Source organism: Epinephelus lanceolatus, chromosome 18 (assembly GCF_041903045.1).
Source record: "Epinephelus lanceolatus isolate andai-2023 chromosome 18, ASM4190304v1, whole genome shotgun sequence".
Taxonomy (NCBI): Eukaryota; Metazoa; Chordata; class Actinopteri; order Perciformes; family Serranidae; genus Epinephelus; species Epinephelus lanceolatus.
Window position 1 is genome coordinate 33,224,971 of NC_135751.1, and position 25,437 is coordinate 33,250,407.

Consider the following 25,437-nt stretch of genomic DNA (forward strand, 5'->3'; position numbering starts at 1 on the left):
AGCATAATTGTTTTAACATGAAACTGCTTTATTCAGTGTTTTTACCAGATTAAATCGCCTGTCCATTTGTTTTAGAGAGAAAGAAACCTCTGTGGATAATTCGGCTCCTGGTAAAAACCTCTTTTATGCCTGGATCTTAAGCTGTCAGAGAAAAAAGGTGAGCACACATTAGCAGGTGCTGGGCTAGCAGGCTGTCTGCGACGTGCCAAACAGCAGCAGAGAAACACTGATTTTTAATGCAAGACTGCTTTATTCGGTGTTTACTGGTTTAAATCAGATGATTGGGCTCCTGGTCAAACCTCTTGATCTTGATCAATCAACACTGAAGGAATTCTAAATATAAAACAGTTCTTTTAACGCTAACTTCCGTCATGGATTCATATGCTGACTAGATGCTAACTATCATTATTTAGAGGTTTATCCTGGAGAAGAATGTAAGGGTGGGTAGCACTGTGTGTGATTCTACGTGAACCGGCCCTTTAAGGTCTAGCCAGGTCGGGCACACAAGTCTCCCAAATTCTGAGTGACTATGCCAAGCCTCTGTTGTGACTGATAGGAATTGTGGCCTGTCGTCTTCACTTACACGTACTGAATGTGAGAGCTGGAGGCAGAGCAGGAGAGTGAGGAGACTGTTGACTGCTGCCAGCTGGCAAGAAAGCAGAGCTCGATCAAGCAGGAAAAGGAAACATCTGGAGCAGCAAGTAAGAACACGACCATAGCTTTGTGTGTACATGTGAAGTACAAGAGGGCCTGCGTTCTTTGTAAAGAATGTAAAGACCGGCATGAGGGTGTCATCAGAGAGGAGAGGTAATGGTGTTACCCAAAAAAACAGCTGTACATCATCAGCCTCAGCTTGATTTAGCTGGTGAAAAGCCAAAAAAAGAGAGCCCACGCCTCCCTCTGTCGGCCTCTTGTGGCTGAATGAATGTGAATGAATAAGTATTCCATTCATATGAAAAAGGGAGAAGCAGAAGCAGTTGGAACCAAGTTGTATCCAATGTTTGAGATTTTTACAAGAGATGCTCCTAAATGTTTTTGTTCCTGTCCAAATACGGACTCTGATAACTTGGAATTGGAATTTCTCAGTCCACCTTAAATGTTGCATAACACCTGTAGATGGCGGTATTCAGTCATTTTCAAGCTAATTCATGAACTGAAAAATTGAACAAATACGGGGAAGATGAAATGAGAATAATCAGTGCAATTGTACTAAATTTAGAGCATTTTACCTGTAGCATATTTTTCTTACTGTCCTTACTCATGGTCAAGATCACTGTAGATCTACCAGAGCCTTTGACGGCAATGGCGATGTTACAGAGCCAAAGTTATGTTTTACGTTGCGGCAACAAGCGCATAATCCTTGGGACTCCAAAACAGTCATAATAAATGACAGCCTACTATCAGTATCAGACAGTAAATTAAGTATGCGCTAGGCTGAATAACTTCCAGGGCACAAAATGAGAGAGATTAAATATCAAAATAAAAAAAAGGGATCAAGACCGTTTTTTAAATGTTCTATTTTGGACCTGCGCACTAAATGAAATATTTGAAAAAGTAGTCGAAATCTGTTTTTTGTTGAACATTGAAAAACATATAATGAAATAAATCGCTTTTCCATTTTATTGTTTTTTCATTCTCAACTGAAATTCAAATGAACGAATGGTACATGTTAAACCCATGTACAAATACATGCAGAGACATACTGCTAACGGTTATCTTTTTACCATTTACCAGAAATCAATTCTTCTTTGTCGCTCTAAAACAGCAGCCCTGAAAATACGCAAAACTGTTTTATCCAGGTGGGAAACCACTTTAAAGCTAATTAATAAATTACATGGTATCTGATCAGTGTATAGACTTGCAGACTCCCCGAAAGCCGATCCAAAATTTTACGCAATTGGAGGCATATCGGAAAAACTCAAACCAAAATATGAAGGAAAATCACACAAAGCATACATTAAAACATTGTCATCTTTATTACCTTATTTAAAAACTTCATCATTTGTTATACATTCCTAACACTGCGTGAACTACTTTTTCACAGTGAAATGCACCTCATGGTTGTCTGTTTATTTAAGGCTTAAGCGACTGCTCCATTATAACAGCAGATAACCAAACAGAGACAGAAGTGCTTCAAACATGGCTATTTACTCTACTTCCTTTGGAACCGTAATCAATGAGTCTGTTTACATGAACATGAATAATCATCAGTAATCTGGATATGACGACTAAGTAGGGAAAGGCAAATAATAGAACAGCTAGAACAGTCTGGTATGTTCAGAAAACGATAACCAAGGTCTAAGACAATATCAAGTCTCATATCACAATATTGGTGATAACATAAATATACTGCCCAGCCCTAACTGGAGTACTCTGAAAGACACTGGATTACTGTTCCATGAATACACCTTATCCTGGTTATTGAGCACCGCTGACTTCCTACACAGGAGCAGCTTCAGTCATGTGACTTTACAGAAATACAAACAATAGTGGTGGTGAAAACGTCTCACTTCTGGAGCAATGAAGTGAAACTGAGTTTTGTCTTTTGGTAGGAGGCTGCGTGTCTTCATCCACTGCTTCCCTACACAGTGGTAGTGGCAGCTGGCACAAGTCAAAATGGAGGAGTGTTATAAGAGTAGTGTAACTCCTTTCAAGAACAGTACAGTGTGGAGTGAAAGTGTGTGTGGTTGAGACAGAGAATAGGATTTTTATGTATGCGAGGGATACGAAAAACCTGATTCGTCTGTGCTCATGTAAACACTGTATCCCAAATACGATCATAACCATGATAAGTGGGTTATTCATGTCCATGTAAATGCACTAATTGCTGGAGGGCATAAATAAAGTACCTGTTAATGTTTGGCTGCAGTTTCACTCAATTTTAAAGTACACCAAATAATCTTCCTGACATTCCCCACATTATCAACCTTAAGGCACTTCATGAGAAAACTGGGCAAATCCAGGTGGAGGTAGCCTCACGTGTTATCTCTCCCTTGACACCATGTCCTCCTCCCAACTAGTCCGGTATGGCTCTGGTTTCAACTTTACTGTAAGGTCCGTATCGGCCAAACTTGTCTTTGCCTATTACAGCGACACACACCTTGTGTCCGGGCTTGTACCTGCTGACCATCACACACATGGGCAGAGGGTTGGCCGGCACCTCACCAAGGGTGGTCCAATCTCGAAAGACGCCGGTGCCCTTCTGCTTCTCCATGGTCATGAAGATGCTGCAGCACAGACAGACAGAGAAATGAGAAAGCGTGACTAAAGCAACGGAACAACTAAAAGAACAAAGACTACAAAGGGAAGGAGAGCTGTGGTGAAGACCACTAACTGGCTGAATCTGCCTCCATCTGGTGGTCATGTGTTGACATAAGCAGTGTATTCCTCAGGTAGATGTGTAAAAGATATCAGTCCTGTAAACAACCTGGCTGAGTGTGACTGCTTGTCTCAGAGGAAGAGCAATGATAATTCAGTTGTGTCACGTGCCGCACACCGCTTGCATCAGATATCAGCATCTAAAATCTTGTAACTCTACTAAAAATAAAACCATTAGTCGATAAATCAATTTGTCTACTGACACAGTAATAATCTGCAATGCTTTCAATGATCGATTGACCAAAATTGTAAAAAAAAAAAAAAAAAGAGATAAATAAAGTTTAAAGATAAATACTTACACACTTCTCAACTATCTGACATTTCCGCTGTGCTTATTTCATATACTTTGTTGTTTTGCTATCATCTGTGATAAACCAAATATACTGTCATGGAGGCTACGCACTGTACTGCTGTGGACAGGGCTGCAGCAAAATGTATTTTAGCCACCTAAAAAAAAAAAAATCAACAACTGTTGAAAAAGGCTGTCTGACAGCAAGGTGAGGCTGCGAACGAAGATATTCTAAATATAGTGTAGACTCAAAGTGATAGATCTTTTATTTTGGTGGGCCTTTTTAGGTGACTAAAATCTCATTGGGGTGCCCAGTATCTCAGTGGGTAGAGCAGGCACCCCATGTACAAAGGTAATGTCCTTGCTACAGCTGCCATGGGTTAGATTCCAGCCTGTGGCCCTTTGCTCCATGTTGTCCCTTCTCTCTCCCCCTTCACGCTTCTAACTTTCCTGTCATTAAAGCCCAAAAGCCCGACAAACTAATTGGGCAAAGTTTGCTCAGCGCCATTTGATTTCATGTACATGACATGAGGATTTTCTACCTGAAAGTTTTTGTATACAGACAGTGTGATTCGGTCTACACATTCTCAGGTTCAAGTTTCTATAATGGCAGGATTTGCTGCGCCTCTTTGTGATCAATCACAACATTAAAACCACTGTCAAGTGTAGGGACACCAGTATTCTAAACTCCAGTGTTGCCAAGTCTGCTTATTATAAGCGACTTTGGGCTTGTTTTTCTGTAAAGTCGCTTACAAATTTTGGTAGTTGCAGGTTTTTTTTGGGCTTGTTTCTAAAGCGTAGTTGCTTATTTTGGCTTGTTCCCAGCTCCATAATAAGTTGTCAAGCAGATATTTTTGATATGTTATTTAAACGTAGGATAGTTTGTCTTGCCTGTTCCCTCTGTCCCTCCCCTTTCCCCATACACACAGGAGACAGCAGAGTTTTTTCCCACCCGCATCCTGCTTCTAATTGGCTCTGACCCTGATGGCAACGAGTACTAGCCAATCAGAGGCAGAGCAGGGTAATGTGTTTTTTTCTGGTTAGGAAAACGTCAGTCCTGTAACTAAAAGAAAAAAGATGAGTGCATAAAAAGCAATAATAAATAAAGAATTTGTGAATTCAGGATGATATTTATTTGAGTGTGCAAATTTTAATTATCAGAGGTTTACTGTGTATATAATGTACTTGGAACATCAGTCTATATTTGATATCCCATCTGTTTTCTCATGTTAAATAATGTTAAAAGGTGGTTTAACTCCCTCTTGTAGTCATTGTCCTGAAGCTCAGGGGGGAGAAAAATAAATAAACTGTGTACCGTGGCTACAGTTTTGCAAAACTGCACACAGTTTACTAATCTGTCCACATGGATGTAAATTGACAATCTGTACCCACAGTTTAAAATCTGTCCCCACGGATTGTAAAACCGTGCACACAGTTTATTTAATTTTCTCTCACCGGAACCTAGGGGGGCTCCGTAGAAAAAGTCGCTTGTTTTGGGCTCATTTTCACAGGCCTGGTTGCTTATTTGTCTCACGAGATCTGGCAACACTGCTAAACTCTCCAGATTGGACTACAATAGACAACGAGAGACCACCGGAGGGTCAAATGTTTAGGACTCGACCCCGTAATCACCCCCAGTCCTGACAAATGCTCCTTTCAGCCATCCTAGGATCTTAAGACAATGCTTCTTTTCTCAACCACATCCTGTCCATTCCTGTCACCCCGGGGAATCACACCCCTCCCCTTTCTCACCAAATGTTCCTGAGCAGAAACTTCGTATATCTCTGGATGTGAAATTATACAGTTGTTTCCCTTGTTGTTTTCTTTTCCATATCCTAAACTTGTACATGTGCATAATCCATGTTTGTTATCTGAATTATATTTTTCTTTAATCCTGTAAAACAAAAGATTAATGAGTTGCAAATTCAGTTTCTTTTAATCCCTCATTTAACATGGAGCTATACTGCCATCTTGTGACGGTAGTTAAAGTGGGTTCCCATATGGAGCCCCATATTATATTTAGAATTAAAATATAGTTGGATTTATTAATCAACCTGTTGGCATGAATATGTGCTTCCTCATTGTGTTTTTCTTTATATATTGTAACTATAGGTTAGTCTAGAGTGTGTGTATTTGAAGCAGTTTAGGCTATACATGTACTTTGCTGATACATGCGGTATAATAACAAGTAAGTGCAGCACGTCTGCTCTTACTCTCTTCTTCTTCTTGTCCTCTTGCTCTTCTTTTCGCCTCTTAATCTCTTCTATGTCATTTTCCGTACTCTTCGTCTCTTTTGGATTTTTTTTTTTTGCCTTTTTCGTTTTGGTCCACGTGCTTTTGCCGTATCTTATGTTTTAGCCAGTTACGGTTCCTACGTAACTCTTACTTGCTCACAATCTTGCTCAAACTTTTAAAGTTTTACTTATCCAGTTTTTCTTTTACCTCCAGTGCCTTCAGTAACATTATACATTATACAATTTTTACATTTTCATGCGCGTTAATAGTAACTTTGATAACAAGATCGAACGGCCAACGAGATTGTTTTCAACTTTATCTGTCCATTATTATAAGTGAGTAATCATAACAAAGTAGACAAGTGCCTTTTCGACCTGCCTCGTCACACCAGATTCATCGGAGCCAGCAGCTGCCAGCCACTTGTCACAGTGGTTCTGTTGCCAGACTGTTATAAAAATTATGATCACACTGCGTATGCGTGCTACTATTTTGCACAAGTCATGAAGAATTGTTCCTGTTTCGTACTGCAACACAGCAACATCAGCAGACTCAACAGCTACGGTTAAGGGAAGTTCAGCACCATATCTGTAAGAGCAAGACGGAGAAACCAAGGGCCGGAGACATGTCGAGAGCATGTAATCTGTGGGCCAGTGTAACAGGGTGTCACTCCAACAGAAGGACTGAAGACAGTTGTTATCTATGAAGTCTGTACTTGATAGATTAGGAGAGGAACTGAAACAGTTATGACGTTATCTATGAAGTCTAACGCCCACCTGTGCTGTATAAAAACTTGCAGTAGATGCTCCTCAAGGAGCCTTTTCTCTGTAACCTCATCTTGTGTGTTGCACTGTGAAACGCTCTTTCTTGTACAAGAAAATAAATTCTGTTAAACTTTGATATTTTGGCTCTGGTCTCTGTTGCTTGAAGGGTCATTACGAAGAGATTCTTTTGACACAACCCCAGAGATTTTCTGCAGCTTAAGAGAAGCAACGTTTGAGGGTCACCCGAAGGACATCACAGTCAGACTCAACCGCTCCTCAACCACTGTTTTGCAGCTGGTTTCATTCTGCTGGGAAGTCCGGGAGCTGCCAAGCGACAGTCCGGGTGGCCCTCGGAAAGAAACGTCCGCCTGAATCAACGCTGCTAAGAAAGTAGGAAAAGAAGTTCTCTAACTCCAGGCCGCCGCTGTGTGGTAAAAGAGCTGATGCCGAATAGGAGGCTTAATTATTCTGGTCCTAAGTTAGATTTCCTTAGGTGAATGGTTTTGCGCATCCCTGCATTTCCAATCTATCTATAGTCACATACTCTCTCACTATCGGCAAACTTAATAACTCACACGAGTGTTACCTCTCATTTCAATCCATATATACTGTGTATGTGTGTGTATATATATATATATATATATATATATATATATATATATATACACACACACACACACACACACACTATTGTTTTTGTGTTATTTCATATCATTATCATTTGGTATTTATTTACTCAATTATTACACATTTAGCTTAAATAAATCTGGATTTATCACCATGTCGTTGTCTGTGTATACAGTGCCCTCCAAAAGTATTGGAACAGTGAGGCCAATTCCTTTATTTTTGTTGTAGACTGAAAATATTTGGGTTTGACATTAAAAGATGAATATGGGACAAGAGATCAACATTTCAGCTTTCATTTCCAGGTATTTACATCTGGATCTGATACACAACTTAGAAGATAGCATTATTTGTAATGGAACACAAAATTTTTGGGTGAGCAAAAGTATTGGAACATATAAATTTAAAATAGATTAAAGTGAATGAGACTTAATATTTAGTTGCAAATCCTTTGCTTTCAATAACTGCATCAAGCCTGTGACCCATTGACATCACCAAACTTTTGCATTCTTCTTTTGTGATGCTTTCCCAGGCTTTCACCGCAGCCTCTTTCAGTTGTCTTTCAGTCTCCTCTTCAGCAGGTAAAATGCATGCTCTATTGGGTTTAAGTCTGGAGACTGACTTGGCCAGTCTAAAACCTTCCACTTCTTGCCCCTGATGAACTCCTTTGTTGTTTTGGCAGTGTGTTTTGGGTCGTTATCTTGCTGCATGATGAAGGATCTCCCAATCAGTTTGGTTGCATCTTTCTTTAAATTAGCAGACAAAATGTTTCTGTAGACTTCTGAGTTCATTTTGCTGCTGCCATCATGTGTTACATCATCAATGAAGATGAAAGAGACCGTCCCAGAAGAAGTCATGCAAGCCCAAGCCATGACATTACCTCCACCGTGTTTCACAGATGAGCTTGTATGTTTGGGATCATGAGCAGATCCTTTCTTTCTCCAAACTTTCACCTTTCCATCACTTTGGAAAAAGTTAATCTTTGTCTCATCAGTCCATAAAACTTTTTCCCAGAATTTTTGAGGCTCATCTCTGCACCTTTTGGCAAATTCCAGCCTGGCCTTTCTATTCTTCTTGCTAATGAGTGGTTTGCATCTTCTGGTGTAGCCTCTGTACTTTTGTTCATGAAGCCTTCTGCGAACAGTAGATTGTGATACCTTCACTCCTGCCCTCTGGAGGTTGTTGCTGATGTCACTAACAGTTGTTTTAGGGTCTTTCTTGACAGCTCTCACAATGTTTCTGTCATCAACTGCTGATGTTTTCCTTGGTGTACCTGTTCGACGTCTGTTGCTTAGTACACCAGTGGTTTCTTTCTTCTTCAGGACATTCCAAATGGTTGTACTGGCTATGGGCAATGTTTGTGCAATGGCTCTGATTGATTGTCCATCTTCTCTCAGATTCACAATTGCTTCTTTTTCACCCATAGACAGCTCTCTGGTTTTCATGTTGGTTCCACCTCTAAATGCAGTCTGCACAGGAAAAACCTATCGTACCCAATCTGAAACTGAGCTCAGACATTCAGTGCTATTTATTGTTTGAATAATCAATGTAATTGGGAAACACCTGGGCAACAAAACACACCTGTCAGTCACATGTTCCAATACTTTTGCTCACATGAAAAATGGGTGGGTTCAAACAAAAGGTGCTATCTTCTAAGTTTTGTATCAGATCCAGATGTAAATACCTGGAAATGAAAGCTGAAATGTTGATCTCTTGTCCCATATTCATCTTTTAATGTCAAACCCAAATATTTTCAGTCTACAACAAAAATAAAGGAATTGGCCTCACTGTTCCAATACTTTTGGAGGGCACTGTATCTCTTTTGAACAGGAACTAAGATCCCTGTATAGAGAATTCATAAACCAGATATTGAGATTGATTCATTATTGATAAGCGTGCTAACGAATTAATAATTGGTTTACAGAGCTATTAGTTTGATTAGTTGCTTTCATCATTAGGAGGGTGGTGCCCCAAACTTTATTACGAGTGCAAACATTCCCCTACACAAGTGAGGTGAAGCAGGACAACGCATCATGTCACACTGCAGGGAATGGCCTGAGAAACATGACAAAGAGCCAAAGGCATCAACCTGGCCTCTAAATTCCCCAGATCCCAATCGGGTGATTTTATCCAGTGGGTAGCCCGGCTCAAACCTGCCTTCTCAACACATAATGTCTCACTCTCTGCTGCTTCTCACCTGTAACTCTCCATTGGTGGCTCAGAGGGGTCTTTCTCCTCCACATCCCACATTACAGACAGGCCAGGAGGGTTCCTGATGAGAGCCAGGAGCACCTTTGGTCTCTGGGGAATGTTGTATGAGGCTGCTTCCATGCTCAGGATGGAGGGGAAAGTGGTGGAGGGAAGAGGAGGGTACAGGTACTTGGCCTTAGGGTCAGAAAAGCAGGGAGGCAGTGGGGGTTAACGTTAGTAACAAACAGTCGAGTGAATTACTACAGTGGGTTAGTTTGGGAGTGTGTATTACCTGCTCTGAGTCTGTGTACAGGGCTGTTACCAGGTTATTATGGACAGTTGAGAGACCTTCTACGTTCACCCTCCCGGCCTTTGGTTCCTCACGCTGCTTGGACTCCTCAACATTGTTCTTTGTTTCCTGCTCATTTTCTGGCTCTTTCTTTATTGACGTGATGAGCCCCTGCATTACACAACGTAACACTGTGAGTAAATAAAGGCATGACTCAAAATATTAACGATGAGAATTAACTCAAAAGGATAAGTGATGTAGGGTTTTAGCGAAAACTCCCAATTTTTTTTTTTCACGTGCATGAGTAGCTTGTCATTTGCTACACGTTACATATTTATGCGTGGCATGTTTCGAAGAGGATGTATTAAAAAAATGAGGCATCCTACCTCACAGTCAGGAGAGCCGTCAGGGGTAAGAACCGGATGAGGCAGCTCCTCACTTAAATCTGCTATGGCAGCCTTCAAAACTTAACATGGATTATGTGCAATGACAAGTAGCAGGGAAAGGGACAGGGAAGAGTAGAAATAAAGGATGTGGTTATTAATCCATGTGCTCACTGACTCATATTATTTAATTTGGGTCATTATAGCAGCTTATCGTGTCAGTTTTTCTCACTGCGTGGTGAGATGATGTCACCAGAAGCTACATTAGACAGTTTAAACTTTCAGCTATTCAAACATCCACTTGTATATACAGTGTATAACCACCTCACCTTCATTATCATCATGCATCTTCTTAAGTGCCTTTTTTGTGATTTCCTGGACAGAAAAAAATCGACCAACTTCAACATAAGTGTTTACACTGTTTTTAGTTCATACGAAACAGTGTAAGCCACCACATTAAAGGGTAATTTCTGTATTTTTTCAACCTGGACCCTCTGTTCTCGTGTTTTTGTGTCTACATGACTAATAGAGACAGCAATTTTCAAAATTGGTCCACGATTGAGTAAGATTGCTGCAGCTGTAAAACAGGCTGCAATGTAACCACTCTGAGCAATTGTGCACCCTCAATGTATGTCCTCTGAATTTTTGCCACTGACAGGCTTGTTATTCTAAGTGTCTGCCAACATTATAGAAAGGATTCCTACAGAGAAGGAACTTTTTGTTTAAGACTAAGATCATTTTTGTTTAAACAGAAACAGCCCTGAAATCGCTATCACCAAAGCCACCAGACTTTATTTAAATCAGCGGTGTCACACCCATAGCTCGCAAGAGGGTCCAATCCCGCCCACTGGATGACTTTGCACACCTGATATGAATACACCTGTGAAGGCTGAGAGGCGTCACAGAAAATGCTGCTTCAGAGTCTTTCCGCCCCAAACAGTGTACAGCTCTCTGAAATAACGATGAATACTTCCTGTGGTCAGTGAGATTTCTCATCATGTGCTTATTCGTGAGAGTTCAGAAATCTAAACTTCAGCGACTGATTTGCGCTGCAATAGCCAATCAGCATTGAGATCCTCTGGGGACATAGGACGCCTAGGACATACCGGCGGAACTTCATTGATTCAGCGATTTCATGCACATATGAAGCGAGTCGACACAAAATAGTCAATCGTTGCGTCGCATTTGGTGTGAACACGTCACACTGACAAAACTGTTAGGCGGGGGACGACGTAACCTGCTTCTTCAGTAGCTTCCATTTTAGTGGAGAAAGATGAAAAACATTCACGTGTTGAAAGAGAGTTGTAGAAAAACTGTTGAATTTGCACATATTTTTCTTCAGACATCTCGGGCTGTTCATCATTAGTTTTTTAAATGGATCGACGTTTTCAGAATGACCAACTTTACACTTAAAAAAAGGGGGACATTTTGAAGGGGTTACTATTTATAGGGTATTATGTAAAGGTTTTACTGGTGTGGCCCACTGGCTGTATGTGGCCCCTGAACTAAAATGAGTTTGAGACCCCTGATTTGAATTAACAGAAATTTTATCATTATAAAACACACTTCATTTAGAAACAAAATAACACACACAAAAAGCATCTTGTTTTGTCTTTACATTGTTCAAACAATCACCAGCTCTGGTTTGGTTGGAATAAACAATTCGACTAGTTAGATGTGTAGGTGTGGTGGGTGGTGGCAATTTCAGGACTGTTTCTGATGAAGAAAAAGGCTTCTACTTTTTCACAAAATAAGTCTGTCTCTGTAGGGATCCTTTCCCTAATGTTGTCAAACACTTAAAATAACAATCTGAGCCTGTCAGTGGCAAAAACAAGCCCTTTTCGTGGTCGTCAAATGACAAAAATGCCCACAGTGATTACACTGAAGCCTGTTTTGTGGCTGCTTGCTGCAGCACCCTTGCTCAATACTGGACCAGTTACAAAAAATTGTCTCCAGTGGTCACTTAGACACAAAAACATGGGAAAATATTTTTTGCCAATTAAACAAGGAGACATTTTTCTGATTTATACACTTGTATTGAACCCATTCATTCCAAGATATAACTGCATATTTACTGTCATTCTGAAGAGCTCTCCACTCTTGTCCATGCAATCTGTGCTCTTTCTGTCAGCTGCAAAAAATAAATTGCATAGAATTAACACTCGTGCAATCCCAAAATGCAAATATTCAATAGCATGCACACACTCAGTGGATTCTTACTCTGTGACGTGGCCTCTGTGGTTTCATTCTCAGAGTCTTCTCTGCAGAGTTGGACATTAAATCATATTATCTCAAAGTGCAAATAAATACCAAGTACAAATTTACATCAACATCTCCATCATTTTAACTGACGACAAACACGACTGAACCTGATTCTACATACCTCATGATCTCGTTATCAACAGGAGATGGCAGGAGGCCCTGAGAGGAAAATCAGTTTTGTTCAGATCACATGTGGCAGAGTTTAAATCTCAAACTGAACATCATTATCTCGTGTACCTATCATCACATTTTTTACTTAGTTACTTTACAAAAGTGGACAACAAGATTATTATATCAAGAATCTTTTCACTGTTGTGTGTTTGAGCATACTTTCTACAAATTGTAACTGCATGTGTTGGCTGCATCAAACCTTTTTCTGTGTCTTTGTTATGTAGGCAATAGCTGCTTCTGCTCTCTTGGTTATGGTGTTAATTTGAGCCTGAGGAAGACAGGAACATTCTGTAAAGATTCATTTGGATTAAGGTATCCTTTATCACTGATTTGGCTTTGAAACAAACACCAGTAGATTCATGTTTAGTTCTTTTGGTTTAAAGTGATAAGAAATGGGAGTATAAAATTAACAGAGTTGTTAATTTGTGGTTGAAACCCTGTCCATTTCAATGCCTAGCTAGTTAAAAATGCGCACCACTACTTTCACCAACCTCCAGTTTCTGCATGGAGCTTTCATAGTCGACCTTGCGATCCAGCTGTTGAATAGTACCTATCAAACCCTGCAGCTTGTTTTCCCTCTTTTTAAATACAGTGTCAACCTCCTGCTCGATCAGTGTCTCCAGCTGTTGACGCACAATCACACAAAATAAGGACATGGAAGAGCTGCATTCGGGTGATAGTTACAGTACAGCATATTCATTTGCAAATGGAACTATGTACAGAAAAACGTATGTCTAATAATCACACAATACTGTCACTTACTTCAGATTGGGAGAATATCATCTTTGTATTACTGTCATTGGAGGGAGCTGGACTGGAGGGCAAATTCTTCATTCTTCATGCATAAATACAGAGGAAAAACACACACAAAGAATGTCAACATTCACTTGGTATTCAACTGATAATGTGTGTAACTCTACACTGGAGAACTTACAACCTGCTTTTTTTATCTTTTGTACTCTGTTATTTGTGGAAATATGTCGCAAAGCAAAGCAAGAATGACACATCACTTTGCATAGTAACACTAACATCTGCCATATCTGGCAACATAAAAGATTAGCACATTGTGCCTAAAGCAGCCATCCATCTCTTTGCTCTAGATCCATCTCCAAAACAAGCACCAAAGAGGAGTTCTCATATAAAAGCCGTGCATTAAAGTGTTTTGAATCTAAGAATAGTGGGTGACAGAGGTTAAGTATGAGCCTGAGAGCACGACACTACATACAACACATTTATAACTCCAGAAATATTCAATTATACTATTCAAAAACACTGAACTCTACTCTGTTGTGGTACGAACCTGGAACAACTTTTGGATACAGTTGAGAGGGAACTGAAATCTTTAAAGAGATGGTTTGATTATAATAAATTAACACTGAACCTGAGTAAAACGAAATTTATAATTTTTGGAAAATCACTCAACAAACTCCATAAGAAAACTCATGGCAAACAATGTTGAAATTGAAAGAGTGTCTGAAAACAATTTTTTTTGAAATATTAATAGATAATAAATTGTGCTGGAAGCCACATATAAACTACATCAAAACCAAAATATCAAAGTCAATTGCAATACTATTCAAAGTCACAGATTTTTTGAATCAAACATTATTATACACCTTGTACTGCTCCTTTATTCTTCCATACATAAGCTACTGTGACACAAATCCAATCTATATTCTTCAAAAAAGAGCCATAAGAACTGTAAATAAAACCACTTACAGAGAAACAACAAACCCACTCTTTATCAAATCAAAAGCTCTAAAATTTAAAGATCTGGTTGACTTCAAAACAGCTCAAATCATGTATAAAGCTAAAAATAAACTATTACCTAACGGTATCCAAAAGTTGTTTCAAATAAGAGAAAACCAGCACGACCTGAGGGGAACCAGTATATTTACCAAACAATTAGTGAGAACAAATACAAAATATCACTGTATTACAGTTAAAGGAGTCACCTTGTGGAATAATTGCAACAAGGAACTGAAAGCATGTTCATCATTAAATAAGTTCAAACGAATGTTCAAAAACAACATACTGAAGGGATATATGATGGAACAGGACATGTAGGTTGTCCTGTTGTTGAAGTATGTCTCATTCTGATTGCAGTGTTATTTTTATGGATTTCTTGCCTGATTTGTTTGAGTTGTATATGTTAAACGAAGCAGGAAGCTTAAAAATTTAGGTTCAACATAAAGTTTAAAGATAAAATATAGAAAAAAAAGGGGGGATAGGACTAGATAAGTTCACACTTCCTTCCTGCTCTTTTTCAGACGTGAAATATGCAAATATGTTTCCGAGTTGTATTTCTTTGTTTGATTGTTTTTTTGTTTGTTTTTGTTTTCTTTGGTTTGTCTTTGTGACTTGCTGAATGGCTGACCTTTACGCAACTTCATTATTCATGCCTTTCATTTTTTATTTCTTTATTATTATTTTTTTTTTTTCTAACCAAAGCTTGTTTGTTTCTTTTAGACATGTCCGAATAAACATTATTCTATTCTATTCTGAACAGTTAAATACACTTTGAGCAACCTGCTGTAAAGAGAGGACGCAAAATGCAGTGTGATATAACAAGCATAGCCACTACAGCATAAAAGAAAACAGCCAGAAAATACCACAAAGCAGGGTGTGCAGCATTTCAATCATTATAAGCCATTAGTGGAAGCATCACAAAAAAGATTTCATTAAGATGTACATGCGCTGAGTGCCAAGAGGAAAAATGTGCTCAAGCAACAAACATGAGAGGTCAGCAGCAAAGCAAAGCTGGTCACAGAGTAAATGTATTTCAGGGAATACTTCTCCCCCAAAATGATCATTTGAGTGTCAATTACTCATCTGGTGCTAAAGTGAATTCATGTAGAAAGGTTTGTTCTTCTAATATGCCAAATGCAGCGCTCAGAGATAGTTGGTACTGACTTTTATTTGAACACAGAGTAAGCAAACTTGAACTCACAAAGGTATCCAGGTAATAGTTCATTCCACACACAGTCTCTGGGTATAAGGGTCGACGTGTAGGTGAAAGGAGGACACACGCACAAGGCAGTGTGTGGTGTCTCACAGAGCTGCACCAGGCAACTGACAAAAACAAGGAACACTCACGCTGAAACGCCGTGGCAGGAAGATACCACACAGCCACAGGCAGACAGAAACCAGACACGCTGAGGGAGAACTCGTGGTCAGGGACAGAAGGCTGGTGAGTTTACTGGGAAACAGACGACGTAGGCAGGTCAGAGGGAGGCAGGGTCCATAACAGGAGATCAGGCAGGTAAGGAGTGCTGGAAAGTCTTGCACGAGGTTGAAGAACAATCTGGCAAAGAGTGTGTGTGCTGGAGAGGCTTATTGTTCAAATGTTGGTGTGGAAACTGAACAAGGGTGGAGCAAGGGACCTCTGGCAGAAGGCCCAGAGGGCTGGACGGGGGCGGAGCAGAGAACCTCGGGTGGAGAGACTGAGGGCTGGACATCTGAGCAGAGCCAACCAGGAGGATGATCAGGATGCTGTAGCAATCTGAAGGGCAGCCAGGAGGCTGACATGATAGGCGAATCAGCCTGGAGGCTGACTAGTGGGCTGAGCAGACAGGTGGAGGAGAGTGGGAGGGCGGCCAGCAGATCTGGAAGACGGGCAGGAGGATGACTGGAAAGGTGGAGCAGATCTGGGGGTTGGCCAGGAGGTCGACCAGGTGGACAGAACACCTCTGAAGGCTGACCATGAAGCTGATCAGAGGGTGAAGCAGATCCGGAGGGTGGCCAGGAGGTCAACCAGACAGGCGGAGCAAATTTGGAGGGCAGCCAGGAGGCAGAGCAGATGGCCAAGGCCGATCCAGAGGGCGACCAGCAGGTTGACTCGAGAGGTGAAGCAGATCTGGGGGGCTGCCGGGAGGCCGACGTGACAGGCGGAGTGGAGCTGGAGGCCAGCCGGGAGGCCGACGTGACAGGCAGTCGTTCCCAAACAGACTTTGGGAAGAACTCTTTGCGACAAGGGACCTACCTGAAAGTGAAACTTATCTATGCTCTATTCATAGCCAAACTCTAGTGACGAAAACAGTGATTTCCCTTTGCTGAACACAGGAGCTGTTGGTCTACCACTGCCTTAGTGATAGTTTGCTACTATTATTGTGTGACTTTGGTGAGTCCAAACGAACCCCTGACCTTCACCTGAGCCTCCCTCGGCATATGGGTGAGTAGATAATGGCTGAATTTTCATTTTTGGGTGCACTATCCCTTTAAAACACCAAAGTCACACATTAAGACAAACAAACTAACTGATCGAGGCAGTGGCAGACCAGCAGCTGTTGTGTCCAGTGAGACAAATATTACTGTTCTTGTTACTGGAGTCCGGCTTTACAGAGAGCATAAATACGCTTAATTTTTAGTTAAGTCCCCTGTTGGAAAGAGATGTCTGTTTGGAAAATACTGCAACTGGATAGATGAGACTTGTACTGCACCAGTTGTGTGAGAGTTTGTAAAGGGATGTTTCGAAAAAGCTTTGCTGTTTTCCTCCGGAATTCAACTTAACACAGGGTGAGTAACTGATATACATATGGTCATTTGGGGGGGGTGGGGGGGCATTCTTTTAATGTGCTGAATGCACATCCTGAGCCAAACAACATGCTTATAAATGGGTATTTCATCTCTGAAGTGGCTGTCTGTGGTCTCACAACGCATACAAGGAGGGTTCAAACTTAACTTTTTGGCTTACTAGCCAAGTGGCTAGTAAGCTTTAAAAATCTACTGGCCAGAAATTTTTTTTCACTAGCCAAAAATCATAAATAGCATTTTGGTATATTTTCAATGTGTTATTACTATAATAAACTCAAGCAATTCTCAAAATACAATATTAGCATAATTTTGTGTGGAATTAAGGAATGAGTAAAATTTGATTGTTTAAAATACTTTATTAAAACATACTTTGCTCATTGTTATATACTGGCGCATCTCAATAAATCACAATATTGTGAAAAACTTCAATATTTTTGGTCAGTTATTTCTAGGGCTGTACCCAAATATTCGGATATTCGAATATTCGTTTCTATGGGTAGGTATTCGTTATGAAAATTTGGTATTCGATATTCGTTTTTTTATTTACTTTTTTTTTTTTTTTTTACATATTTTTTGGTGCTAAATGTAGACTTTTTGTTGTTGGTAAATGTACAGTACAGGCCAAAAGTTTGGACACACCTTCTCATTCAATGCGTTTTCTTTATTTTCATGACTATTTACATTGTAGATTCTCACTGAAGGCATCAAAACTATGAATGAACACATGTGGAGTTATGTACTTAACAAAAAAAGGTGAAATAACTGAAAACATGTTTTATATTCTAGTTTCTTCAAAATAGCCACCCTTTGCTCTGATTACTGCTTTGCACACTCTTGGCATTCTCTCGAGGAGCTTCAAGAGGTAGTCACCTGAAATGGTTTTCCAACAGTCTTGAAGGAGTTCCCAGAGGTGTTTAGCACTTGTTGGCCCCTTTGCCTTCACTCTGCGGTCCAGCTCACCCCAAACCATCTGGATTGGGTTCAGGTCCGGTGACTGTGGAGGCCAGGTCATCTGCCGCAGCACTCCATCACTCTCCTTCTTGGTCAAATAGCCCTTACACAGCCTGGAGGTGTGTTTGGGGTCATTGTCCTGTTGAAAAATAAATGATCGTCCAACTAAACGCAAACCAGATGGGATGGCATGTCGCTGCAGGATGCTGTGGTAGCCATGCTGGTTCAGTGTGCCTTCAATTTTGAATAAATCCCCAACAGTGTCACCAGCAAAACACCCCCACACCATCACACCTCCTCCTCCATGCTTCACAGTGGGAACCAGGCATGTGGAATCCATCCGTTCACCTTTTCTGCGTCTCACAAAGACACGGCGGTTGGAACCAAAGATCTCAAATTTGGACTCATCAGACCAAAGCACAGATTTCCACTGGTCTAATGTCCATTCCTTGTGTTTCTTGGCCCAAACAAATCTCTTCTGCTTGTTGCCTCTCCTTAGCAGTGGTTTCCTAGCAGCTATTTGACCATGAAGGCCTGATTGGCGCAGTCTCCTCTTAACAGTTGTTCTAGAGATGGGTCTGCTGCTAGAACTCTGTGTGGCATTCATCTGGTCTCTGATCTGAGCTGCTGTTAACTTGCCATTTCTGAGGCTGATGACTTGGATGAACTTATCCTCAGAAGCAGAGGTGACTCTTGGTCTTCCTTTCCTGGGTCGGTCCTCATGTGTGCCAGTTTCGTTGTAGCGCTTGATGGTTTTTGCGACTCCACTTGGGGACACATTTAAAGTTTTTGCAATTTTCCGGACTGACTGACCTTCATTTCTTAAAGTAATGATGGCCACTCGTTTTTCTTTAGTTAGCTAATTGGTTCTTGCCATAATATGAATTTTAACAGTTGTCCAATAGGGCTGAGGGCTGTGTATTAACCTGACTTCTGCACAACACAACTGATGGTCCCAACCCCATTGATAAAGCAAGAAATTCCACTAATTAACCCTGATAAGGCACACCTGTGAAGTGGAAACCATTTCAGGTGACTACCTCTTGAAGCTCATCGAGAGAATGCCAAGAGTGTGCAAAGCAGTAATCAGAGCAAAGGCCATTTTGAAGAAACTAGAATATAAAACATGTTTTCAGTTATTTCACCTTTTTTTCTTAAGTACATAACTAAGAATCTACAATGTAAATAGTCATGAAAATAAAGAAAACGCATTGAATGAGAAGGTGTGTCCAAACTTTTGGCCTGTACTGTAGGTTATCAATAAAAATCAAAACTTTTAAATTGCATTGTTAAAAATGTGAAAATATAGTATCCTATGTTGGGAATAGAATGATTTTATGTGTTTTACTATAAGTTGTGTTTCACTATATAAGTTTTAGATGTGTGAACAATGAGAATACTGAGATGATTTCAGCTGATCTGAATGTGTTTGCTTTGCAGAAGTGGAGAAGTACAGGAGAGGAAGAGACATGAAGTCTGAGGAGCACATACCGCAATGCTTAGATAATTAGTTTCATATATGGTAAAAAGAATAGAAAGTGATATACAGATAGTAAGGTACAGCACGTGTAGGGAGTTGTGTTGTTCTCTTGTCTTTCAAAACAGGAACCACGCCCCCACCGCCAGCGGGAAGAAGTCAGATTAACACGAGGCAGGGGCGTGGTGTGGTGAAGGAGGAAGTGGAACTGCCAATGAGAAGAGGACAACGCCTTGCGTGCACAATGACACTCTGTTACGCTCAAATATACTGGGTCAGGGAAAGGACAGGAGGTCAGACTTCGTGAACTGACACACCTTTGTTGTTCGTCAGGGACGTGAAGTTGAGACCCAGAGCTCTGTAATTTTATTCCTTTACTGCTTAATAAACTACATTAACTGAGACCGAATATCTTCTCCTATTGCTTCATTAAAGAACACGCAGGACTGAGCTCACACATAGCACATTGGAGAGTAGGATGAGACTCTTAGTCCAACACCTACCAATTGAGCTTGTGCATGACACGCTTGAGCGCATCCGTCTGAGGCTGTGGATCAAGTTTTACCACTTTATCATTATTCCCTCTAACTTGTAGCTGTTTTTTCGTTATCTTTTGAATTTAATATGAATTATAGAACCGTTTTTGTCAACGTTTGTTTCCCCCGTTTTGTACAATAAATTATTGTTTAAAGTTTCAACAAGTTTCTTTTGAAGTGCGTGACACAAGTGTGTTTAAAAAACAGCCGCGGACTGTCACCTGCTCAACGCATCAGTACCTTCGGATGCCATGACAGTAATAGCCAATAATGTCAAAATATTATTTACAGACCGATTTAACAGACAATCACTGCTGCCCGACCCACAGGTCCATTTGCGGGTCCCGCAGGTTACGGGTTGACCCGTGCATCACTACTCAGCTCAGTCTATAAATGCTGTACACAACAGTAGACATTAGAATCTATTCAGGCCGGCAGAACCAGCAGCGCATTGGCTCTACAGTGCACGACACTGCTGGTTAACCATTTAATTGCAGCACAGAGTGTCTGCCAGCAACCAATTACTTGCAGAGGTTTCCTACAACTTGTTTCAACGGTTCCGATTTAATCAGAAGACAAATTAAACAGGATGACTAGCCAATGTGAAAATCAAAAGAAAGCATAGAATAATGTACTGAAGGAGACTGTTGTGCCATCACATTTTTTTTTGTGGTTTGAGAGCAAAGATCCGGTCGCTGGAGTGCTTCGCAAGGAGTCTTTGAAAGGAGCCGAGCCTGGCGTAAAACCGGAGAGAGCAGGCAGCACGGCCACAGCACCCCCTTATCAGCCTTTCTAGGGCGTGGAAATGGCGGACCGCGGATCTCCAACTACACGCTCACGTTCTAGCTCCCACTTTGCGGCATGTTGTGGGCTTGAAGATCTGTTGTACGACACCGGCGCGCAACCAATGACATCACATAGCCTACACACAGCCAGGGGCGGGAGAAACAACAATAACAGTAGTTTGGCCCTATTTTTTTCACTCGCCAGAGTGGCTGGTTAGGTGACTTCATTTACTGGCCAAAGGGTTAAAATTAGTCGCCTCTGGCGACTGCTAATTTTGATCCCTGCATACAAGGCTTTACAAATATGGATAGGCAATACCCTATAGGTTGATTTTTAAATTGTATGACAATGTAAGGACTGGATTAACCAGACACAATTTCTATTTGCTGTGATTTATCATTTATTTTCAGGTTTATAGGACTGTTTGGTCACTGGTCCAATACAGTACTTGTCACAACTAGCTCCCTCTGTTGGCCAGAGGATGGTGTAAACAGACAACAATTTAGCTCAGCTGACACTTTTCTCTTGCCAGCAAAGAGAGTCACAACACTTTCAGAGACTCACAGCATCCATCCCCCTCATATCCATCTTTTACACAACACTGAAATCATTTGCTTGACTGGACCAGCTCATAGGAAAGTACGCAGCAAAGCACATTGATGCCAGATGAACAAAAACCACCGTTTGCCTGTAAGCAATAATATTAGTCAAGCCATAAGCCACTTTAAATGAACATTTATGAAGCTGTTGGAGGTGAACTCACACATCCAGCAGTCTCTGGGCCACCTCTGCATCAGATCCATATCCATTTCTTTGTTTCAGTTCACGCCACCTTTCAAATGCCACACCAATGTTCACTCGAGCTCTCTGTGTGCCGGTTCCCCCCTGAGAACAAAGTCTCCTTCTCTTGGGTTGAGTGGAAGGCTTTACCTTCTTTTCAGCTTTCCTTTTGGAGCTCTTGCAACCATGAGCTTGATCTTGAGCGTCTGCCATATTTTACCACACGTGCAGCGTGCTGTCAAGACAGAGGCTGCAGGGAGACCATTTTGTTGAGTGAGGTATCGTCAAAGAATGTAAAAGTTGAGAGGGGTGGCTGATACTGTCATCAGTGCATCACCTGGCAATAACAACAGCCACTGTTATTTTGTTTCACTCCTGTATCAATGGACTCTTTGTTTCAGAGCTCAGTAACTCTGATGTGATGCAATGCAATTACTATATAATATCCTGCCCACAATGACAAGATCATGGCACAAACAATCTTTTGTTGTGTATACTAAATTGTAGGACAGTCTTCTAATGTCCAGATATCTGTGTAACAAAACAGGTAGAAGTAACCATTAAAATGGAAAGATTTTTTACAGAAAGGAGTGAATTATGTAACTTAAAAATAAATTCCTTCCATTGGGATTTTAGATTTACAAGATTTTAATGAATGTCCGGATAACAAACTGCTGAGTTTTAGTCTTCTTGACACACACAACATGAAGAACATAACGTGTGCTTGTATTCAAATGTAAAAAGACCATTCTAGAGAGTGCCACATTTCAGAATTAAAATGTTTGAAGTAAACAAACAATTCACATTTATCACTGCATCATGAGAAGCTACTGCGGTTCGCACCAATTAGCCAAACCATCACAACCACTGGGTGACATGAATAACATTGATCATGTTGTTACAATGCAATGTTGTGCTGGGAAACCTTGGGCTGGCATTCATGTGGATGCCACTTGATGTGCTCCACCCACCACCCACCCTGCAGGGCAACGTACCATGCAACACCGTTAATACCGCTCAGCAACAGCCACAGGAACTCCACGAAGAACTCAAGGCGTCGTCCTTGCCTCCAAATTCCCCAGATCAACACCCAACTGAGTATCTGTGGGATATGCTGGTACCATACCTCACAACCAACAAGATTCAAAAGGATCTACTGCCGGTGTCCTGGTGCCAGACATAGCAGGACACCCCCCAGAGGTCCTGTGTCCATGACTCAAATGGTTAGAGACAAACCCAACCCAAGGAGGCCTCCCTTTGGATAGGGGTACCTCTGGGTTAAGCCTAGTTCACATTACATGATTTTCACCCAGATTCTGACGCCGCAGATCTTGGATCTTGAGAGCCACCTTGGGTCGGAGGTGAGTCAGCAGATAGTCTGCCACGACGAGTCTTCGTGTGTGAACAAGCCTACGAGCAAGTCGCCCCCTCATCTGCAACTGGGACTGGATACCTGGCATGCTAGAAAACTGGAGAAGTCTGAAACGACTGACAAAGCGCATCAGCCAATGAGAGGCGGGACATGTCCCACGTCAGCACGCAGGAGGATGAAAGAAATGTGAGGAGGACAAGCCGGCAAGCAACAACAACAATGCCGGCGTCCATAGGATCACAGGGAGCGCGTTGTGTTTGGACCCAGGCCCTGGAGGCAGATCTGATTCAACACTGGGAAGAATAGCCATGCCTTTACGATGTCACCACGTTATCTGAGGCAGATATGAACACTCAAAAGATTACGATAGTCTCCGCGACTCAAGACTGGTCGGCCAGTCGTGTAATGTGAACTCGCCTTTACCGGCACGTCCCACAGATGCTCAATCAAATTGGGATCTGGGGAATTTGGAGGCCAGGTCAAGACCTTGAGCTCCATGTCAGTAGAGTAGTTTTAACGGTGTGGCATGGTGCTTTGTCCTGCCTGGGGGGGCACTGCCATCGGGGAGTGCTGTTGCCATGATACTTGATCTGCAACAGTGTTTGGATGGTTGGTGTGTGTGGCGTTGCATCAACATGAATGCCAGGCCCAAAGGTTTCCCAGCAGAGCATTGCACTGTAACAAGATGATTAATGTTATAATTCACTCGCCAGTGGATTTAATGTTTTAGTTGATTGGTGTAGATGAACTAATCAATGAGGCCACAAGATGTGAAATCTCCACAGTATAATTTGCTGCCATATTGATTATTTGTCTCACCTCTGCCTTGTACTACACTCCTCTTTGCTGAGCTTTGTCTGACCTGTAATGAAGTCCTTAACGTCTTTGCAATGTTGCAAACTGCTCTGTAGACAGAAACACAGGACACAGAAAAATGCACAAATTTTAAATAAAACCAACTTGCAATGCAAATTCCCCATTCCAATATATGTCAAGTGACTGTGAATGAAAAGCTGATGATGAAGTTACACCCGTTTGTTTCCTAACTTACATGACCATTTTAAAACATATCACTTTAATAAGAAAATGTATATCTGCGGGGTTCGACTTAATATGCTAAATGAGAATTCAACTACACAAATCAGTGTGATGCAGTGATGGACAAAGTACACATATATTTTACTTAAGTAAAACTTTCAATACCACGGCATATAAATACTCTGTCACAAATAAAAGTTCTGCATTCACAATTTTACCTAAGTAAAAGTACATAAGTGTTGGCAACAAAATTAGGCTAAGTGCTCATTATGCTATCAAAACTAAACATGTATCACATTACTGATTTAGATTTATTGATGCACTATTGTATCCTTAATCTTAATGTTGCTGTCAGTAAAACTCATTTGAATAACTTTGTATGCTGCTGGGCAGTTAATAACACATCCTAATTCATGCGTTGATTCATATTTTGTAAATGTACAACATAACTTATAAGATATCAAATAAATGTAGCGGAGTAAAAAGCATAATATTTCCCTGTAAGATGTACTGAATTAGATGTATAAAGCAGCAGGAACTGGAAATACTGAGGTAATATATATTTTCACAAAATTGACTGTTTTCTTAGCAGGCTTACTTGTTAAAAATATATATAAAGCAGCATTGACTGACAGCATAACACGTTGACTTGTAATTAGAAAACAATGACTTAAAACATCAGGGGCTAAAATAGGTTTTTCTGTTTTAAAAGAGCAACAAGCTAAAGGATGCGCACTGCTAAGACGGTTAGCTAACAGTTAGCTTACATTTTTAACAAAGTATTCGTATATTCAAGCTACCGTAGAAATTGTAAGCGAGTAACTGGTGAGCTATCTAACGTTAGCGCACAAAACATGCCGGAACCAGACAGTTCCTACCTTATAAAAGATTTTAAATGCTCCAAAAATATAATTTATGACCACAAAGACTCGCACATAGCTGCATTCCACACTAACTCATGCTCTTCCGGTTATACTTCCGCCCAGCTGTGCTCAATCTTTTAACACTTCCGGCCCACGTTTCTTTAAAATAAAAGCGCCATTTCAATGAAATGTGAGATCCGGAAAAGAAAATTCTCAAAAACTAAGCAAATATATTTCAAAATAGTCTGACCCGTAATTTCATATTATTTTATTCATAGATCTGCAAAATGGAACAAATGAATTTAAAATTACCCATAATGTACCATGGTGACCATGTTTTTTTATTGCTAAAGCCAAAATTGTGTTTTTATTAGAGGCCAGGCAGGCAGTCCCCAAGTCCTGCCAGGACCCTCTTGTTTTCCTGCTCGTTCTTTCTTCTTCTTCCGAGGAAACAACTTTCACCAAAATGTAGCCCCAATACTGAAACTTTTGTACATTTAAACCTATTGCAAATTATGA

General features: G+C 40.8%; 1 protein-coding gene and 1 long non-coding RNA gene across 6 annotated transcripts; one reads left to right on the forward strand and one right to left on the reverse strand.

The window, feature by feature from the left end:
• Positions 1-1,953: 1,953 nt before the first annotated feature.
• On the reverse strand, positions 1,954-25,052 carry atf7ip2 (activating transcription factor 7 interacting protein 2). Of its 5 annotated transcripts, none has more exons than XM_033644769.2 (14): positions 24,934-25,052; positions 23,837-23,922; positions 21,629-21,895; positions 13,345-13,417; positions 13,074-13,205; positions 12,782-12,850; positions 12,533-12,570; positions 12,370-12,410; positions 12,225-12,280; positions 10,479-10,524; positions 10,153-10,232; positions 9,770-9,937; positions 9,485-9,672; positions 1,954-3,227 (listed from the first exon to the last, which is right to left on the reverse strand). In XM_033644769.2, exons 3-14 carry the CDS (start codon positions 21,856-21,858, stop codon positions 3,017-3,019), a joined length of 1,332 nt encoding a protein of 443 aa, XP_033500660.1. In that variant the 5' UTR covers positions 21,859-21,895; positions 23,837-23,922; positions 24,934-25,052; the 3' UTR covers positions 1,954-3,016. The 5 variants fall into 5 exon arrangements, with proteins under 5 accessions (XP_033500660.1, XP_033500659.1, XP_033500664.1 ...); XM_033644768.2 differs by having other exon boundaries at positions 21,629-21,982; XM_033644773.2 differs by lacking the exon at positions 21,629-21,895.
• On the forward strand, positions 16,961-19,949 carry LOC144458695 (uncharacterized). The gene is made up of 2 exons (XR_013488081.1): positions 16,961-17,097; positions 19,507-19,949. It is a non-coding gene; the product is annotated as an uncharacterized LOC144458695 (long non-coding RNA).
• Positions 25,053-25,437: the final 385 nt, after the last annotated feature.